At 43.8% G+C, this 21,378-nt stretch overlaps 1 protein-coding gene and 1 pseudogene across 3 annotated transcripts in view; both read left to right on the plus strand.

Annotated features, from left to right (window-relative positions):
* Positions 1–21,378, plus strand: part of SWT1 (SWT1 RNA endoribonuclease homolog) — an 87,220-nt gene that overhangs the window by 51,709 nt on the left and 14,133 nt on the right. For all 3 annotated transcript variants that reach the window (XM_062211500.1, XM_062211501.1, XM_062211502.1), the window contains exon 15: positions 563–694. In XM_062211500.1, the coding sequence (XP_062067484.1) occupies positions 563–694 (132 nt within the window). The remainder of the gene's footprint in view (positions 1–562; positions 695–21,378) is intronic.
* LOC133773661 (nucleolus and neural progenitor protein-like) lies at positions 11,440–12,012 on the plus strand (annotated as a pseudogene).

A 21,378-nucleotide genomic window follows, 5' to 3' on the forward strand; every position in this document is an offset into this window, starting at 1 on the left:
AAATGATTGCTTACATGTTACATAAGTAAATTTTCTATACCTTTGTTTTTCTATTTCATGGATAGCATGAGCATCATTTTAATAATATTCTGTTTGATCATTTACTGTTAAATACTTTGTATATTGTTGGACATTTAGGGTATTATTAGTTTTTTTTTTTTTTTTGCCTGATTATGAATAATCATTCTTTATGATAGATTTCTAGAGGAGGAATTACTGGACTAAACTTCCAGGTTCAATAGATAACTAATCTGATACCTAATGTTTATCTTCATTTTTGCATTCTTGAATTCTGTGAATGTAGGCTGATAGTACTGCTTCCCTCTGTCTCTTGTAGTCTCTGAATGAAGCATCATTCACGCAGCTTTTTCAGCATTATTTTAGATTACACCTGTATACTGTCTGGCCTAGGTCTTATGCATGAATGTTAGCTTTAATTTTTACACGTTGCCATTATGAGAGATGGATTTTAAATTATTGTCTGCATTAGCCATCGAAACACTTGAACCACAATAAATGTGCATATGTACCCATGAGTATCTTTTCTTTTGTTCTTTGTTAGTATGGATGTGTTTCAAAGACTGGGCTCAAATTCAGCTCTGAGTACTTCAACGGTAGCATCATTGGAAGAAGCGTTTCTTTATCTTCAGAAGTTAATGGCAGCTGTGAAGGACATTCTTGAAGGAATTCAGAGGTAAACACTGTGTTAATTTAGAGTTTCACTTATTGCTTTTCTTTCTTCAGTGCTTATCACCTTTTACAAAATTGTTGGGTATCTTCCAGCAAGTTCATGAACTAATGGTTTTTAGATTAAGCTCTTTATCCCTCCCATTCAGCGAATCCATATTTCTAGTTTGTACCACAAGAATGTTTTTACCTTTTCCCTGTCTAGAAAAAAAACCTGCCAAAGGCTTTTGCATCATGAAGAAGTTTGTTGTCTTTGTTGTGTAGCCGGAGCTCCTGGAACGGAGCATGATCCACAGCGGGCCCTTGCTAATCACTACAGTCTACAGGATCAGTACGCTACAGTAATTATCACGGCCCCGTTAGATAAAGTCAGTGCTTGTTAATGTCTTTAACAGGGTTGATTTCCTGCAGTACAGTGCTACAAACTGAAAGAAACTCTCCTGGTCTCCCCCAGGAGTTGAAGGGACACACACTCACACACAGACACACACACAGACAAGCTCTTGGGCCATTTTCCACCACCTTCCCAGGCACATTTGCAAGGAACTGAATTGGAGGCAGAACAGCAAGGGCAAGATCTGGCATTCTGATCATGGGGTGCTGGCTTTGCCACAATGCTGGGCCCAGAAACATAGTATTTTTTTTTTTTTTTAATTTATTTATTTGAAAGGCAGAGTTGAACAGAGAGAGGTCTTTCATCCGCTGGTTCACTCCACAGATGGCTGCAACAGCCAGAGCTATGCTGATCTGTAGCCAGGAGCCAGGAGCTTCTTCGGGTCTCCCACGCAGGTACAGGACTTGAGCCATCTTCTACTACTTTCCCAGGCCATAGCAGAGAAGTGGATCAGAAGTGGAGCAGCCGGGACTCGAACCGGCACCCATATGGGGTGCTGGCACTGCAGGCGGCAGCTTTACCTGCTATACCACAGCACCAGCCCTGTGCAACATGGTCTTAATATGCTTTGAGACTTACACATATGTGGTTATTTTAAATATTTATGATGAAGTACATAGAAAATACATGCTGGTTAGATGTTTGGCACAGTAGTTGAGAGTTCACTTGAGGGGCAAGTACTGTGGCGTAGCGGGTGAAGCCTCTACCGACAGTGCCAGCATCCCCTATGGGCACTGGTTCAAGTCCCAGCTGCTGCACTTCCAGTCCAGGTGCTTGGGCCCCTACACCCCCGTGGGAGATGTGGTCCATCTCTCTACTGTGGCCTGGGAAAGCAGTGGAAGATGGCCAAGTGCTTGGGCCCCTGCACCTGCAGGGGAGGCCCAGAAGAGGCTCCTGATTTTGGATTGACCCAGCTCCGGCCATTTTGGCTATTTAGGGAGTGAACCAGCATATGAAAGATCTGTCTGTCTGCCTCTGGCTCTGCCTTTCAAATAAATTAAAAAAAAAAAAAGTCCACTGTAGGGGTCAGCATTGTGCACAGTGTGTTAAGCTGCTGCCTGTGATGCTGGCCTCCACTGTGGGCGCTGGTTTGAGTCCTGGCTGCTCTGCTTCCAGTCCAGCTCTCTGCTGATGTGCATGGGAAAGTGGCAAAGGATGACCCACACAAGAGACCTGGGTAAAGCTCCTGGCTTTGGCCTGGCCCAGCCCCGGCCATTGTGGCCATTTGGGGGGTAAATCAGTGAATGGAAGATCTCTCTCTGTAGCTCTGCCTTTCAAATAAAATAAAATATTTCTTTTTGTAAGGGAGTCCACTAAGCACTTCCACAGCCCATGTCAGAGTATGCGGGTTCAAGTCCTGACTCCATTTCAGATTTTGGCTTCCTGCTAATGGACAGTTTGGGAGGCTACAGGTTTTGGCTCAAGTTTAAAGTTTAATTTATAAATCAGTCACACCAAGAGATTAACAGCAACATAATAAAATAGAACAATTATAACAATAAAATATAATAAAAGTTATGTGACTGTGGCTTATTGTCCCATGTTTTGTACCATGGTTGACTTCAGGCAACTGAAACTGCAAAGATGTGCAGTGGGGTGAGGGTGGACTGTGGACTGCTGTGACTACAGCGTGTCGTACGGGGCGGCTGCACTGGACGGAGGAGGGCGTTGGTCAAGGTTGGAGGAGAATTGTCTCGTAGGCCATACAAAGCAGTGTATGTATAGGCTCCTATTTAACACATATTCAGAACCATTAATTATGTCCTTGACATACTGTTTCTGGTCCAAAAAAAAAAAAATCATTAGAAATACTGCATACTATACTGCTATCTTGGGAACTCACTTTATATCTGTTGGCATCTTAATGGCTTTATAAACCTCTATAGAACAACCTTACTAATTTTAGGAGCATTAAGAACATAGTGATGCCTGGATCCCCCATGGCAAAGATTGTGGTGTAGTTGCTGTGAGGTGTGCCTGGCTATGAAGACTTTTAAAGTTTCTTCAGGTTATTTTGTTGTGTAGGCAAGGCTGAGAACCATTAGCCAGTGTGCTTAGGCAGTGGTTCTGCAAGTGTGGTCCACCTTGAACTTGTTAGAAGTGCATTCTCCGGCCTTCCCAGTCTCACTGAATCAGACACCCTGGGCCTGTGGCCCGGCGACATTGGCCTCTCAGGGGTTCGGTGCCCCGAAGAGCCTGAGCAGTGCTGGCTTACTGGTTCTTAGCCCTGATGGCAGATTGTAATCGCCTGAGTGTTTAAAAAAAGTAAAACAAAAAATCCCTGAGGAGGCGCTACCTTAAGCCAATTAAATGTCAGTCTCGCTGAGCGGGGCTTTGGCATAGGCCTTTCTCCACACGCCTCTGGGGACCCTGTGGAGCCAGGGCTGAGAGACAGAGTGTGTACTACTTATGTGAGAGCTGAACTAGAAACAAGTCATTCTTGAACATGAAGACTGATGTAATTTTGTTATTTTTTCCTTTTTAAAACTCCTAATCCTATCTATAAGAAAATATGGGTGAAAAAATTAAAACAAACAAAAAAGAAAACATGGGTGGCTCTGTTACTTTTTAGCATGTGACCTGGTATATATCATTAAAACTGTCTTTTCAGCCTTAGTCCTTGTCTATAAAACAGCCATCCTATGAAGATACTTCAAAAAGTATATGAAAAACGGAGTTAAAAGATAAGTTTACATTTTGTTGGAAAACCTTGTTGAAATCCATGCATAGGTTTTTATAATACACATTTTTCATGGACGTTTGAAAGCACCCTTGTAGAAACTTTCCAGAGCATTTGACAGGCTTGTTGTGCTTTAAAAATAAGTTGTTGGCATTACTAACCAAGCTGGTGATTCTCAACTTGTTTGTGGGGAATTGTTAAGCATGCAGAGTCCTGGGTCTTATATCCCAGACTTACTGGAGTAAAAACTCTAGCTGTTTTGTAGAACAGAGAAGTTGTGTTTTAAACAAGCTTTCCAGGGGTACGTGTGTATGGTGTTCCCGTAGATGCTGCTGTTCCTGTGAGCCACCAGGAGGGGTGTTGAAAATTCACAGAAACTCTGATGATTGCAAAGGGTTTTTTTTTTTCCTTCACACTTCAGACAATAGATATTTAAGTTAAAATGTGATAGTTAAACATTAGATGGTGCTACACGGAGACTCAGTAGTAAGGTGGCCCATTAACAAGGTCCTTCTGTTGAAGAAGAGACTGAAAATGTGTTTGGTGAACTCAGAGCCTGGGGCTCTAGTTCCACATATATCCCCTTGTAGCAGACTTTGGGCCTGATATCTGACCTTTCTAAGCCATGATTTCTTTCCTTGTTAAATGAGAATTCTGATGCTTTTGTCAGAATAATATATAAGATGATGTATATGAAACTTACTTTTTTTAAAAAATAATTAAATGGTATCCAAAATACTGTTTTTTTTTTTTTTTTAAAGATTTATTTTTATGGGGCTGGCACTGTGGCATATCGGGTGCAGCCACAGCCTGCAGTGCCAGCTCCATATGGGCGCCAGTTCAAGACCTGGCTGCTCCACTTCCAATCTAGCTCTCTGCTATGGCCTGGGAAAGCAGTAGAAGATGGCTCAAGTCCTTGGGCCCCTGTACCCATGTGGGAGACCCCAGAAGAGGCTTCTGGCTCCGGATTGTTGCAGCTCTGGCCGTTGCAGCCAGTTGGGGAGTGAACCAGCAGATGGAAGACCCCCCCCCCCCCTTCTTTCTCTCTGCCTCTCCTTGTCTCCCTGTGTAACTCTGACTTTCAAATAAATAAATAAATCTTTTTTTTTTTTTTTTGACAGGCAGAGTGGACAGTGAGAGAGAGAGACAGAGAGAAAGGTCTTCCTTTTGCCGTTGGTTCACCCTCCAATGGCCGGCGCGGCCAGCGCGCTGCGGCCGGCGCACCGCGCTGATCTGAAGGCAGGAGCCAGGTGCTTCTCCTGGTCTCCCATGGGGTGCAGGGCCCAAGCACTTGGGCCATCCTCCACTGTACTCCCAGGCCATAGCAGAGAACTGGCCTGGAAGAGGGGCAACCGGGACAGAATCCGGTGCCCCAACCAGGACTAGAACCCGGTGTGCCAGCGCCGCAAGTTGGAGGATTAGCCTGTTGAGCCACGGCGCCAGCCTTTTTTTTTTTTTTTAAGATTTATTTATTTATTCATTTGAAAGAGCTACAGAGAGAGGTAGAGAGAGAGAGAGAGAGAGAGAGAGATCTTTGATCAGCTGGTTCACACTCCAAATGGCTGCAACGGCCAGAGCTGTGCCGATCCAAAGTCAGGAGCCAGGAGCATCTTTCAGGTCTCCCACATGGGTGCAGGGGCCCAAGCACTTGGGCCATCCTGCCTTGCTTTCTCAGGCTCATTAGCAGGGAGCTGGATCAAAAAGTGGAGCAGTTGAGACTTGAACTGGAACCCATATTGGGTGCTGGCACTGTAGGCCAAAGATTTAACTTGCTGTTCCACAGCGCTGGCCCCTGACAATTACTTTTTAAGCTGTATTTACAATGTTAGTCTTATTTTTCCTTCATGCTGATATATTATACTTGAAATTGAAAGTGTGTATTTCACTGTTAATAAAGCTCAACGTGACTGTTGTAAATGAAAATTGAAAATTTTGGTGGAGCCATTGTCTTGAGAGAACTCACAGAGATGTTTTATTATCACATGGATCAATGTATTTGCAAAAACGATGCATTTTCAACTTTATATTGAAAGTCATTTTCAGTGGAATTCCATGTTCAAAATTTTACTCATGAGTTCTTCAACTTAGAGACTTCTGAGATGGGATGACTGTTAAGGAGGGACTGGTGTGTGTACCTGCCTGTTCCGTGGGTTTCTGCGTTCTGCTCCAGCTCTGGATGTGTCTTGGGTTCTGGGGTGATTGGTTCCTGCTGCCACCGTCACATCTGTCTACCATCAGTGGAAATGAATGGTCTTTTCCCTTTATCTACTCCTGTGGGAAATGATCAGCTAGATACAGAACTTTCATGGATGGGATCTCCTCTAAAAAGGTGATGAGTTTAGGAGAAAGGAAAAGCAATAGCAGTTAGAGTTCTTTGTGCTCAACCAACCGAAAGATTAGCTACAAAAGAAATGGCATAGGTTACATTTGTCTGATTGATTGTTGATGGCCTTACTTCTAGCCTTCATGTTTTGGTTATCTACATAATAAATCTCCCTAAATAGGGTGTGGAGCCTTTTTTTCTGCCAAGGACCATTTATATATTTATAACATCACTTGCAGACCATATGAAATTATCAATTTAAAAGTCAGCCTGCTACAGAATTACTGAATTTCGAGTCCTTACCCAGGCCAAGTGATTTTGCAAGTCTTATATGGCTACGGACTACGTTCCCTACCCCTGGAAACAGTAGCAACCATTTTTTTTTTTCTCGGTGCTAGGGGTTGACTAGACTCTTGGGCAGTTCTTACCTGAGCTCTCTTGTGGAGTTGTGGACAGCCAGGAGTTTGATCCAGGTCTCCCACATGGGTGCAGGAGCCAGAACTCTTGGTCCATCTTCTGCTACTTTTCCCAGGCCATTAGCAGAGAGCTGGGTCGGAAGTAGAGCAGCTGGAACATGAACTGGTGCCCATGTGGGATTCTGGTGTTGCTGGCAGCTTAACCTACTGTGCCATAGCCTCAGCCCTGCCTTATTTTTTCTATTTATGATCCTTTTCATTTGCTCTTTTTGCCTTTTACTGGATTAAACAAAGTGTATGAGATTTGTTGCTGTTGTTTTTCCAGTTCCTCTTGTTTATCCTTCTACTAGTTCGAAAGTTATACTTTTTATTTAATTATTTGTTTTTACCCTTAAACTAATAAATGTGTATTTGATTTATAAAGTCTAAAATATCAATATTATTCAGATCCTGAATAAAATCTTAGAACACTTTACCGTCTGGCCTGTCTCCATCCTCCTTGTCCTTATTTCCTGGTAACACTGTAGTTCTGTATTGTTTTAAATCACCACCCTGTTTCTATGTAATAGTTTCTATTTATTGTTTTTGGCTTTATCATGTTGATTTGCTTTTGAAAATTTTTATTGCTATCTTCTTCATCCTACTTTTTCTTTTAGCATATAATTTTTAATTTATTATTATTATTATTATTTTAGGGAAAAAGGTTTATTGGTGGGGAAACCAGACAGACCAGAGGGAAGGAGTGAAGAAGGAAAAGAGGGAGAAGGAAAGTGTAAGAGAGGGAGAGACAGAGAGCTCCAATTTATTGTTTTTAGGGTTTTTTTTGTTTTTTTTTTTGTTTTTTTTTTGACAGGCAGAGTGGATAGTGAGAGAGAGAGACAGAGAGAAAGGTCTTCCTTTTTGCCGTTGGTTCACCCTCCAATGGCCGCTGCGGCCGGCGCATCTCGCTGATCCAGAGCCAGGAGCCAGGTGCTTCTCCTGGTCTCCCATGGGGTGCAAGGCCCAAGCACTTGGGCCATCCTCCACTGCCTTCCCGGGCCATAGCAGAGAACTGGCCTGGAAGAGGGGCAACCGGGATAGAATCCGGCGCCCCGACCAGGACTAGAACCCGGTGTGCCGGTGCCGCAAGGTGGAGGATTAGCCTGTTAAGCCACGGCGCCGGCCTTAATTTATTGTTTTTAAAGATATATTTTTTATTTATTCGAAAAGGAAAGTTACAGAAAGAGAAGGAGAGGCAGATGGAGAGAGATTTTCATCCACTGGTTCACTCCCCAAATGGTCACAACAGCCTGTGCTGGGCCAGGCAGAAGCCAGGAGCCCAAGGACTTGGGCCATCGTCTGCTGTTTTCCCAGGTGCATTAGCAGGGAGCTGGATCGGAAGTGGAGCAGCCGGGACTTGAACTGCTGCTCACATGGGATTGTGCCTTTGCAGACGGAGGCTTAACCTGCTGTGCCACACTGCTGACTCTTAGTTCCCTGTTGATTGAAGCACATTTTTAGTGATTTAGCAGAGACCTGTTAGTGATAAAAACTCTCATTCTGGCTGGAAGTATTTTTATTTTGCTTTCATTCTTTAAAGATTTTTTTTTTAATCTAAAGGACAGAGATATAGAGACAAACGGATGGAGATAGCCCGTCTGCTACGTCACTCTCCAGTGCTGGTAACACCCAGACATGTGGGCAGTAGGGATCCAACTACTTGAGAAATCATCTGCCTCCCAGGATACACACCATTAGGAACCTGGAATTAGAAACAGAGCCAAGTACACAAGAAGTCACGGCCAAGTACTCTGATACAGGTTGTGGACATCCCAGAAGCATCCCAACCACTGTAAAATATGTCCCTGCTTTCATTCTTGATGGATAGTTTAGTTGGGTATAGGTTCTAGGTTGACACTTATAAAATTACAATTTTATAATTATACTGATAAAAGATACTTTCATTATCTTTGGTCATCTTGGAATTAGGAAGTCTGCATAAAGAAAGGGTAGGTAATTTTTTCCCCTTGAATGCTTGTAAGATTTCCTCTATAACTTTTGTTTGGCAGTTTCATCACAGTATATCTGAGTATAAAGCTTGTTTCATTTAATTTCAGGTATGTGTTTCCTTCCATTTGAAAGTTTACACTCTCACTTCTGGAAAGTTGCTGGCATTACCTCACCATTACCACCTCTCCTGCATTCCCCTTAGTTCTCTTGTTTTAGAATTTCTGTTTTGGTTAACAGCATTCCATCAGCCATCTCTCTGGACTGTTTGATTTTGTTTCCATCTCTTTTATACCTTGGTGTTGCATTCTTGAGTAACTCAAATTTTATAGTTTGATTCATCAATATTTTCCTAATTTAAAAAACATTTGATCACTTAAAAGTGTATAATTCCTTCACATTGTTTATATTCAGCTGTCTTAGAGACCAGACTGTAAACGCTCTAAGGGCAAAAGCTGTTTTGTTTTTCATCTATCTCTATCTTGTACAAGAGTTAACATACATAATAAACAATAGGCAGGAATAATTACAGTGAATGGAACTACCTCGTTATTTAAATCTTAACACTGGGATTGCACAGACATAGGTGCAGAGTTTGGTTCCCACATTTGTAAGTTTAGGAATTTTTTTGCCAGTTTACTGAAAACTTGGACTCGTAGTAATCCAGTTTGAAGAAAGTGGGGATTGTATATCACAATGTCCATTTACGTGTCCACACTGAGATCAGAAACTACCAGCTAAAACAAAATATTTGTGAGTAGAGTGATTCCTGGAGGGAAGACACACTGCATGCTGTGTGAACAGTTGCTGCTCTGCATTGGTTTGGGAATAATGGGAAAGGAAAGACTCTGTACATATGCACAACAGGCTTTTTCCCCAGATACTTTGATCCTAGGTTGGTTGAATCCACAGCTGCAGGCCGCAGAGGTTTGACTCTAGCCACTTTTCCGCTTTCAAGTTTTGTTTGCCAAATAGTTGAGGCAGCCTTTCCTCTATATAGGGACATTCTTATTCTTCAGTCCCCTTTCTAAGCTCTGTGCAGATTATTAGGTTTTGTCCTATGGCGTCCCGGTAGTTGTCTCAGGATACTGAAACATGGCAGGGCAGGCTGCAGTGCTGTCTACGGAGTGTGTGTTCATCCTTCCCTAAGGAGCTGCTGTGAGAACCTTGGCTAGAACTGGGGAGTCTCCGAGGCTCTGTCATCTCTCGGAGTGGGCCTCAGTCTCGTCTGTGGTGTTGATGGCCAGAAACATGGGCACTGGAGTCTCTTCCCTGGGCTCGCATCGTAGCTCTACTGCGTCACAGGTCCCTGACCTGGGAGAAGTTACCTAGAACCCCTGTTCTTCAGCTTGTCTGAAAGAGCAGTAGTACTCATAGTATTATTGGGATGAAGTAACGAACTAGCACATGTTAGTATATGAATGTCTAACTGCTTCTGTGTTCTCATGTCATTATTCTTACTGGTTTCTATTCTCAAAAGCAGTTTTTATCTTGCTTTGGAGATGCACCCTCTTTAGGAGCCGTAGTCTGCTGTGGAGTGACTGTGCTTGTTTTCCCTGGCCTTACCCAGCTGTGCAGCATCCGTCTGTACCGTCAGGACTGTGGCGGATCCTATTGATTCTCCCTTTCCTATGTTTCCGTGTGAGTCTTGGATTTCCTGGTGCTAGCAGAACTTGTGGTTCCAACATTACGCCTTAATGTCGAGATTCTTGTCGTTGTCTTCTAACAGACTCTGTCAGACACCTTGGGCAGCTGCCAGATTACCCAGGGCTTACATCACATTTCAGTTGTTTCATTTATTCTTGTGTTCAGAAAACACTCATTTACCCCTTCTGGCCTCTGATTCAAATAACTTCTCCACTGTAGCAGTCATTCCTTTCTATTGCCTGGCCCACATCTACCTTCTGTTCCCTGTTGTGTTCTTTATATAGTTAGGCCACATTTGTTTATTAGTGATTTAAAACAATATTTTATTGTTTATTTGAAAGGCAGAGTGACAGAGAAAAAGAGAGGAATCTTCCACCTGCTGGTTTACTCCCTAAATGGCAACAGTGTTCAGGGCTGATCCAGGCTGAAGCCAGGAGGCCGGAACTCCATTTGGGTCTCCCACTTGAATGACAGGGACCCAAATACCTGGACCATCTTCTGTTGATTTCCCAGGTGCATTACTGGGGAGCTGGATTGGAAATGGTACAGTCAGGACTTTAACTGACGATCACATGGGATGCCAGGGTTACATGCAGCAGCTTAACACATTGTGACGCAGTGTCTCCCCTTATTAGTGATGTTCGAGGCAGGCTGTCTTTCTTGGTGGTGAACCTTGAACTCAATCTCTTCTCAGAGCCTGGAATGACCTCTCAATCTCCGTGCACTGCTCAGAGTCGTATCCATTTGTACATTGACAGTGTTGAGACCTTCTATTCCACACACTTTTCCCAGTTAGCCCTGGTGGAGCTAGCCATGTTCCTTTGAGTGCTTATTACAAAGATTTGTTTGAACTCAATATTATTTAATGCTAACAGTACTAATTCAATATTTGGTACTGTTTGTTAAATACTTAATATTTCCCAGGCACTGTGCTAGGTCCTTCACTTAGATTACGTTATTTGCATCATACAGTAGCCCTATCAAAGGTGCTATCGCATCCATTTTATACTTGTGACAGTGGAGTTAAAGGTATATCGCTGCCTGAGTCACACAGTTCTACTCAGCAGGATGACTGTAAGCTCTGGTTTCATTTTGTAGAACCCACCTTTAAATACACTAGGTTTCTAACTGAAGAACAAATGACTTCAGAGTGAGTTGTATTCAATTATTAAGTTGGTTTTATAGAACTTTAAAAAAATTTCCAAATCTAATTTAAAACAATATTATGTAACTGACAAAAAATAGGAAATATTTACTTAGGAGCATTTATCCTTTTTCATTTGTTTTTTCAACTTTCATATAACTTTCTGAAGAAGTTCAAATAGCAGTTATATGGTGCAAGAGCAAAAAGCCCAGGGCTCAGGCCACCTTTCTGGGTAACACACTTTTTAAAAGTACCCGGCTTGAACATGTGGAAGCTCAGGGCTGCAGGCTGTCCAAGAAACATCCAATTGCAGCTGCCTTGTTTGTGGCTCAGGTATCAAAACTTGAGAGCATTATCCTAAGATCACAGAATACATTTTTACCAAGACAGAGAAAACCACAGAGAAAGGTTCAGTCAGCTCTTTTAGAGGAAATTCAGCAGTTCTCTCGAGGGACTCAGAAGATGACCACAGATTCCAGCGCCTGGTGGAGACGGCCACCCCGCGCAGTTCACGCGCTGAGCTCTGCCCTGATCCTGACAGTGTGCGCCTCTCAGCAGCAGGGCTTTCAATCTGGTCTTAACAAACCACGGAGAAGCAGACTCATGAGAACCTTACAGGAAGCAGTGACTATGAAACTGATTCATGGAGAAAGATGCAAATAAATAAACAGCACATTGGGAACCACTGAGGAGACAGATGACACTGGTGATATTTTTGCTTTAATGAGAGTTTAGATATTCATACATGAGGCTGTTGAACAATTAGCAAGCTCGTTTACTATTCTGTTTTAGTAGAACTGTTGAAATTTTTTAGTACTACTTGGATGGAACTCAGGGAAAAGATGAATTTGTGCAGTATTGCACAAGAGTTCACTTTAGTTCAATAAAACCTGGTAGTTGTGTGTCACTTAAAAGAAAATTCCCTTTTTCTGAAAATAAGTCTACTTTTCTTGGTTGAAATGAATAGCCCTAAAGTGTTTCTATTAGTAAATGGTCTTATCTCAAGAGACAGATGTTAACAACTGAAGCAGCTGGCACAGTAGGTCAGGAAACCAGATCTGAAGTGGTGCTGACCATCAGCGCCATGCAGTTTGAAGGGATGGCTAACACCTGTGTCCACACGGCCAGCAGGTGAGGCGCCAGTGAAGACGCTGCATCCCACACTGCAGGACCTGGATTCCAAACCCAGCGTGGCTCCTGACTCCAGCTTCCTGCTCACCCACCCACGCAACAGAACTGGGTAGAGCTCCCAGCTCCCTGTTGTATGTAGCCTGTAGGTAGTGAAAGAGTGGTTGGGACCTTTCTCTCTCTCTCTCTCTCTCTCTCTCTTTTTTCCTCTGTCCTGCCTTTAAAATGAGTAAATAAAAGTTTACAACAGCAAAAACTTAAGTAAAAATTTCCATTATTTGGCATGGACCACACAAGGTCAAGGCTAAGTTAGCATTCATGTACCAACACAGCGTGTCATTCATAGATGAAGAAGCAAAAGGCAAGTTGGTAATTGTGATGCATTATAATAGTATGTCTTGAGTTTTTCCCTTTGTAATAGAGTAGATATTTTAGAAATGTTTAAGAACTTAGAAAACATGCTTGAGTAGAATATAGTATTTTCAAGATAAGAAAAGGAAAATTATGCTTATTGTTAGAAGATGAGCACATGGTATCTTTTTTTTTTTTTTTTATGATGTATTTGGAAGGCAGAGTTAGAGAGAGGCAGCAAAGGAGAGAGACAGATCTTCCACCTGCTGGTTCACTCCCCAGTGGCCTCAGTGGCCAGGGAAAGCCAAAGCCAGGTCTCCCACATGGGTGGCAGGGGCCCAAGTACGTGGGTCATCTGCGACTGCCTTCTCAGGCACACGAGCTGGTGCTGAATTGGAAGTGGAGCAGCCAGGACTCACACTGGCCACTCACGTGGGCTGCCTGTGTCATAGGCAGTGGCTTAACTCATGGGCCTCACAATGCAGGCCCCACATGATGTTACAAATAGTACCCCAGGTATGCTGAATTTGTATAAACACTCCGTAGGCCCAAGGGACAAACATGATGCCGGAAATTTGAGGTAGAAATACACAGGAGGAAGTCTAGAAAGGAATGAGGAGCCAAAGACAGGCAGGTAGGGATGGGAGGACCTGAGGCATGTGTCTGTAAGCAGTGTGGGGAGCGCTCAGCCAGCAGGGGTGGTTAGCCCAGTCTGATGTACAGCCCTGTGGAAGGAGACTAGGGAGGAGAGGGTCAAGGTAAGGAGCTGAACATCACGGGGCCAGTGCCCTGCGCAACAGGTAAATCCTCGGCTGGCGCCGTGGCTCACTGGGCTAATCCTCCGCCTGCGGCGCCGGCACCCCGGCGCTGGTTCTGTCCCGGTTGTTGTTCTTCTAGTCCAGCTCTCTGCTGCGGTCTGGGAAGGCAGTGGAGGATGGCCCAAGTGCTTGGGCCCTGCACCCGCATGGGAGACCAGGAGGAAGCACCTGGCTCCTGGCTTCGGATTTGCGCAGTGCGCCAGCTGTAGCGGCCATTCAGGGGGTAAACCAGCGGAAGGAAGACCTTTCTCTCTGTCTCTCTCTCACTGTCTAACTCTGCCTGTCAAAAAAAAAAAAAAAATAGGTTAATCCTCCGCCTGCAGCGCCAGCATCCCATACAGGTGCTGGTTCTAATCCTGGCTGTCCCCTTCCAATCCAGCTCTATGCTGTGGCCTGGGAAAGCAGTAGAAGATGGCCCAAGTCCTTGGGCCCTGCACCCATGTGGAGACTGGGAAGAAGCACCAGACTCCTGGCTTTGGATCGGCGCGGCTCCGGCCATTGCAGCCATTTGAGGAGTGAACCAACGGAAGGAAGATCTTTCTCTCTGTCTCTTCCTTTCTCTCTAACTCTACCTATCAAATAAATAAATAAAATCTTTTAAAAAGAAAAAAAGAGATGGACATCACAAATGTCCAGGAGGAATGAATTCCAAAAGAAAATAGACCTTTTAAAAAGAAAAAAAAGGAAAAAATTTTATTTATTTGGAAGAGTGACAGATTTTCTGTCGACTGGTTCATTCCCCAGTGGCCTCAATGATTAGAGCTAGGCCAGGCTGAAACCAGGAACGTAGAACTCCATACAGGTCTCCCACATGGGTGGCAGGGCCAAAGTGCTTGAGCCATTTCCTGCTGCTTTCTCAGGTGCATTGGCAGAGAGTTGATTGGAAGTGGAGAGCTGGGACTGAAACTGGCACTGCAATGTGGGATGCTGGCGTTAACAGTTTCATGCTATAACCAAGGAGCCCATAAGGTGTGATTAAAAAGTGTCCATTGGGTTGAACAACCCTGAAATCATTGGTTGGTGGGGTGAGTATTTGGTGCAATGGTTAAGACATTTCTTGGGTAGCCTGCATCTCACATCTGAGTGCCTGGGTAGGAGTCTTGCCCTGCTGTGTGTGCCACTTCCTGCTAATGTGCACCCTGGCAGGCAGCGATGGCTCGAGTACCTGGGTCCCTGCCATCTGCCTGGGGAGACCTGGTTTGAGTTCCTGGCTCCTGACTTGAGCCTGACCCAATCCCAGATGTTGGATGCATTTGGGAAGTGGACCCGCAGGTGGGATATCTCTTTTTGTCCGACTGTCCTGTCTATCTCTCTTCCTTTGGTATGAAAAAAAAAAATTAATTTCTAAAAAAATTTTTCAGTGGCAGTTTTTTAGAATGTTGGGGTAGAGTTAAGATAGTTAGGCTAAGGAGTGACTTGGGGCCAAGGAAGAAACAGCCAGAGAACATGCTGTAGCTAGAAGAGATCACAAGTTTGCGCTGGATTTCCTTAGGACAAACAGAAGGTCAAATCAGTAGGAATGTTCCTTAGATAGCACCTGAAACATAAGCACCAGGGTTACAGTAGGTACAGTTCTAAAGCACTGACGTGTGGAGTGTCCCTCGCTGTCCCTTTTACTTAGTCTCGGAAGGAACAACTGGAGCTGTTGCCAACACAGCTAAGCAAAGCTCAGTACTATGACTACAGCCACGTATCAGAATAACTACTGAGAGCGAGCCTGGGCCCTGCTAACGTGAAACCACCTCTGCTCATCTAGTTGGGAGACAGTGGATTGGGCACTACCCCTGTGCCCCCCCCCCCCCCCCATGTCTAGATAATATTGGATTCTGTATTGGTAACCATCTTGGTTTGTTAGAATTTGGCTCTACTTTTTTTTTTATTTACAAAATTAGGAGGAATTTTTTTAAAGATTTATTTATTTTATTTGAAAGTCAGAGTTACACAGAAGGAAGAGAGGCAGAGAGAGAGAGAGGTCTTCCATCCGCTGGTTCACTCCCCAGTTGGCCGTAATGGTCGGAGCTGTGCCAATCCGAAGCCAGGAGCCAGGAGCTTCTTCTGGGTCTCCCACATGGGTGCAGGGGCCCAAGGACTTGGGCCATCTTCTACTGCTTTCCCAGGCCACAGCAGAGAGCTGGATTGGAAGGGGAGCAGCCGGGTCTCGAACCGGCACCCATATGGGATGCTGGCACTGCAGGCCAGGCGTTAACCTGCTGTGCCACAGTGGCGGCCCCGGGAGGAATTGAGGGTTGTTATGAAGTGGACACTAGGCATCTTTTGCTTTTCGTTTTTCCTGACTTCTCTTTTTTTTTTTTTTTGACAGGCAGAGTGGACAGTGTGAGAGAGAGAGAGAGAGAGAGAGAGAGAGAGAGAGAGAGAGAGAGAGAGAGAAAGGTCTTCCTTTTGCCGTTGGTTCACCCTCCAATGGCCGCTGTGGCCAGCGCGCTGCGGCCGGCGCACCGCGCTGATCCGATGGCAGGAGCCAGGTGCTTCTCCTGGTCTCCCATGCGGGTGCAGGGCCCAAGCACTTGGGCCATCCTCCACTGCACTCCCTGGCCACAGCAGAGAGCTGGCCTGGAAGAGGGGCAACCGGGACAGAATCCGGTGCCCCGACCGGGACTAGAACCCGGTGTGCCGGCGCCGCAAGGCGGAGGATTAGCCTGTTGAGCCACGGCGCCGGCCCCTGACTTCTCTTGATTCTTGTATTAGTGTCTAGGACCAAGATGAGCAGAGTGTTAGATTAATAGAGACCACAGGGTCTGCTGATATGCCTGCCAAACCCAGAGCAGACTACCAGATCGGAATCTTCATTTGGTTCTCTATTGATGAGCAACAGTGATAATTTGAGATTTTTTTTTTTTATAAAGATAAGAGGGGTCGGCACTGTGGCACAGTGGGTTAACGCCTTGGCCTAAAGCGCCAGCATCCCATATGGGCGCCGGTTCTAGTCCTGGCTGCTCCTCTTCCAGTCCAGCTCTCTGCTATGGCCTGAGAAACCAAGAGAGGATGGCCCAAGTCCTTGGGCCCCTGTACCCGTGCAGGAGACTAGAAGAAGCTTCTGGCTCCTGGCTTCGGATCGGCGCAGCTCTGACCGTTGCGGCCAGTTGGGGAGTGAACCATCGGATGGAAGACCTCTCTCTTTCTGCCTCTCCTTTCTCGGTGTAACTCTGACTTTCAAATAAATAAATAAATCTTTAAAAAAAATAAAAAAGATAAATAGAATAATAATAGTAGCATATTATAATAATAGCTAACATATTTATTAAACCAAGGCTTATTCCAAATATGTGTATCAACTCATTTAATCCTGTTAATAGCCCTGTGGGGGTAGGTAACACTATTGTTTTCCCTGTTTCAAAAATGAGAAACACAGGCGCAGAGAGGGTAAAGTAATTTCCTTGGTAACATCTGGCCAGAAAGTGGTCCTACTGTGTTTTGAACTCTGGCAGGCTGACGAGAGAGAGCCTGTGAGCATAAGCACGGGTGTTGCTATGGTTAAATGCCAGTGTAGAAGAGAACCTACAGTAGCGGAAGATGCTGGCTCACCAGGTAACAGCCAGGGTCCGTGAACAGTACATGGACATATGTTCTGGCCCATCTGCAAAGTCCACAAGGAACTGTGTCACCTATCAGTGCACTCTGACAGGATGTATCTGTGTGTCTCTTCTCCGTGAAAGCCATACAATATGAGTTGTTCCTTTACCAAAATAATATTTTCCTTCTGTAGAGTTGCTTTATGATTAATCTCACATACAGTCATAAAATTACCTGAAAACTCTCTTGTTCTCATCACCAACTTTTTTAATTTTAAAAAAGATAAAAATTGTGCATATTTGTGGGGTGCTCACTGTGATGCTTTGTTGCAGGTTCACACTGCAATATTTACTCATAGTAAATGGTGTAATATGTTCCCTTTCATTTGACATTGTTTATAGTGAGAACATTTAAAATCCTGTCTTCTAGGATTTTTAATAGAGAAATTATACAGCATGTTAATGTCACCTGTAGTCACCTTACTGTGCAGTAGAACCCTAGAACTTCTTACCCTGATTCAGCGATAGCCTGTTGCCCAACAGTCAACCTCTCCTCATCGCTCTCTCCCAACTTCTCTACATTAGGAGAGCACCTGTTTGCTAGGCTCTACCTATGATACTTGCCTTCTGTACTTGGTTTATTTCACGTAAGATAATGATCTCCAGCTCCACCCATGTTGTTGCAGATGACAGGATTCCATCCTTTTTTTGCTGGTAGTATTTTGTGTCTGTATACCACATTTTCTTTATCCGTTCATCGGTGGATAGACACATTGTTTCCAGTTCTTGGCTGTTCTGAATCCTGCAGCCAACAGGCCAGTGCAGATGTCTCTTCAGCAGATGGATTTCAGATCTGTGTGCGTATATACACAGGCGTGGATTGCTGGATCATAAGATAGTTATATGTTTAGACTGGCACCGTGGCTTAACAGGCTAATCCTCCGCCTTGCGGTGCCGGCACACCGGGTTCTAGTCCCGGTTGGGGCACCGGATTCTATCCCGGTTGCCCCTCTTCCAGGCCAGCTCTCTGCTATGGCCCGGGAGTGCAGTGGAGGATGGCCCAAGTGCAAGATAGTTATATGTTTAGTTCGAAGAACTTCCATGCCATTTTCTACAGTGGCTATACTAAATTAATTCCCACTTACAGTGTGCAAGAGTTCCCTTCAGATCTTTGCTGAAGTTGTTTTCTGTTATCTTTTATTTATTTATTTATTTGAGAGAGTTAGTGAGAGACAGAGAGAAAGGTCTTCCTTCCATTGATTCAGCCCCCAAAATGGCCGCTACAGCCAGAGCTACGCCGATCCGAAGCCAGGAGCCAAATGCTTCCTCCTGGTCTCCCACGCAGGTGCAGGCGCCTAAGTACTTGGGCCATCCTCCATTGCCTTCCCGGGCCACAGCAGAGAGCTGGACTGGAAGAGGAGCAACTGGGACTAGAACCTGGTGCCCATATGGGATGCCGGCACCGCAGGTGGAGGATTAACCAAGTGAGCCATGGCGCCAGCCCCTATCTTTTCTTTTTGGTAATGGCCAATCTTACTGGAGTGAGGTTTGCCTTGTTATGGTTTTGATCTGTATTTCCGTGATGATTGATGGTGTAATGGATTTTTTCATATACCTATTAGCCATTTGCATTCCTTCCTATGAGAAATGTCTGTTTAACTATCTCTCCATTTGAAAATTGGATTCTTTTTTTTTTTTTTTTGCTACTGAGTTGTTTGGGTTCTTTACATATTCTAGATATTGGCCCTTTGAGATATATAGCTTGCAGATATGTTCTCCCATTTTGTAGGTTGTCTCTTCAGTCCGTTGATTATTTCCTTTGGTGTGTAAAAGTTCCTTAGTAAAATCCAATTTATCTACTTTTCCTTTTATTTCCTGTGCTTTTAGAGTCTGATCGAGAAAATCTTTGCCCATTCTGATGTCCTGATGTGTTTTCTTCTAATAGTTGCAAAATTGCAGGACTCACATTTAGGTCTTTAATCCATTTTGAGTTGATTTTTGTATATGATGAGAGAGAGGGGTTCAATTTCATTCTTTGGCATGTAGCTCCTCCTCTCTACCAGTTCCGTTTGTCTCACTGTCTCTCTGCCTCTCAAATAAATAATATTTTTAAACAATTTTGTTTAAGTGGTAACTATTTTTTCTTCTTACCGTTTTTATATAGACATTCTTTAAGAATCTGGGGCTGAAGAATGTCTTTCATTTGTATACTTGTCACCAAATTAACTGCAGAAAACATGTGATTTTAATTTTACTTTTATATATCATCCAGATCAAGACTTTTTTCCTCCAGTGTTTGCTGTTGTTGATCGGATGAATTTCGCCCAGTTTAGTAGTGATGCTGCTTGTATGCATCCGTGACATCACTTAGCATTCATGAGCAGCAGATTCCAGTCCGGTGGCGTTTTCAGGTGTGTCACCATATTCACATGAAAAGGAACAGAGCTTTGAGGGTCAGACGGACCTAAGGTGAATCCTTACTCCATCTCCTTACCAGATAGATTAGTCTTTTTGTGTGCTTGTTTCCTAATATGTGAAGTGCAGTTTATGACCTAGAGTATTGAATTGCAGAGGTAAAGGAGGAAGCATTTGTTAAGTGCCAGATAAATGAGACTATTAACCCGAAAGTTGTAATAATGTTTCCTAGTAATGTGTAAGCTTCAACTGCGCTCTTGGAGAGTGTGGACATGAGTTTTTAATGTGCTGTAGTTCCCTGCTGTGGGTGTGTTCCCCTACCTCAGTGGATGTCTTCAGCATTGCCGTGGTACCCGTCTTACTGTGCTCCTGGGCCATCAGCTACCAGCCTAGTGTCAACGCTGTTACAAAGGAAACTGAAGTCTGTTCCATTCAATCTTGCTTTGTTAATAAATCATTATTTGTTGATATGAGTTTCTCTTGAAGTGACAAATATGGATATAAATATAAATAAAGAATAGACATTTTCTGAAAATACTTACTTTCCCCAAGGGCTAGTTCTTTTTTTCTAACACTCTTTTAGAAAGTTGCCATTTGAAAAGGATAATTGTAAGACTTTAATTCTAAGAATCTTTTGTCTGCCTACTGACGTAAGAAAAAAAGAACTAGAGGAAGCTGACCTCCCAGGAATGTTGTGTGGGGACGTTTTAAGGCACAAAAGTTCATATCCATTTGTCTCCATTTTGGTTTTGTATGTTTTCTTGAGGCTGTACTTGTATGAGCACAAGTTTGTGGTTTTTCCTATAGACCACATTCCATTCCCTTCTGCGCTCACAGGATGTAAGGAGGTCTAAATTCACCCCTAAATTGAGCACCTTTAATAAAGTTTGTCTCCTCCGTTGAGGGCTCACATTGAAGGTCACGCAGGTGTCTGCTGGAGTTCGCCGCCTCCTCTGGACTTGAGTGTGGTGTGCAGCTGTTTGCAGTCACCGCTGTGCCTCTGTGCGGGTCAGAGGAAAGAAACGAGCAAATTGTTGAGTCCAGAAAGGGCAGCTCTGTCAAGACAGGGAATGGGCAGTGAGGACAGAGGGATCTGGATCGTGGTGGTCATTGTATAGATCTGTGAGTTTGTAAGAAATACTTGAATTATAACATGCTTATTTCCTTTATTTCTTACTTTGGATTTGATATGTTGCTATAGACAAATAGCTAATTTCCCTAGAGCTAGTTTTTCTATAAAATATTTAAGCACAAAGACATGTTCATTTGGTTCTCTGGGATAGGAGCGTGGAGTTTGCAAGGCTCTTACTAGAAGCATCTTGTGTCTCCTCTCCTTACCTCTCGTGTGGACAGTTTGGGTTTTACTTCCAAAGCCACAGAAGACAGGAGTCAGCGACTCCATGCTGCTGCCAGTTTGTTTCCAGTGGCTGCAAAGTCAGAACATACTGCTTTGTGTGTGTCACCTTTCTGAAGGATTGCTTTATTTATTTATTTTCTTGAAGGGTTGCTTTAGATTAGTTACAAAGCTTTGTTTTCATGTATGCTTTTAAAGGAAACAGCTTCTGGACCTTTCCCTTCCCACGTGTTAGCTTGCGTGCATGTGCTCCCGTGGGTGTGTGTTTTCTCTCACTCAGGAGATGATTTGTAGTTTAGAATTACTTGTTGGGAGAAAAACTTGTTGGTGTGAAATTGGTATTATCATGCAGACTTACATATTTTTAAAGATATTCTGTATGTGTGCCCTCCAAGGGAGCATAGCAACTTTGACTATAACCTAAAAAATTATTTATAAAAGCTATCCCATAAATATAATAAAGACCAAATAGTCTAAAGATGTAATTAAGATTGAGAGATGTTCA

The sequence above is a fragment of the Lepus europaeus genome, chromosome 14 (assembly GCF_033115175.1).
Source record: "Lepus europaeus isolate LE1 chromosome 14, mLepTim1.pri, whole genome shotgun sequence".
In the NCBI taxonomy this organism is placed as follows: domain Eukaryota; kingdom Metazoa; phylum Chordata; class Mammalia; order Lagomorpha; family Leporidae; genus Lepus; species Lepus europaeus.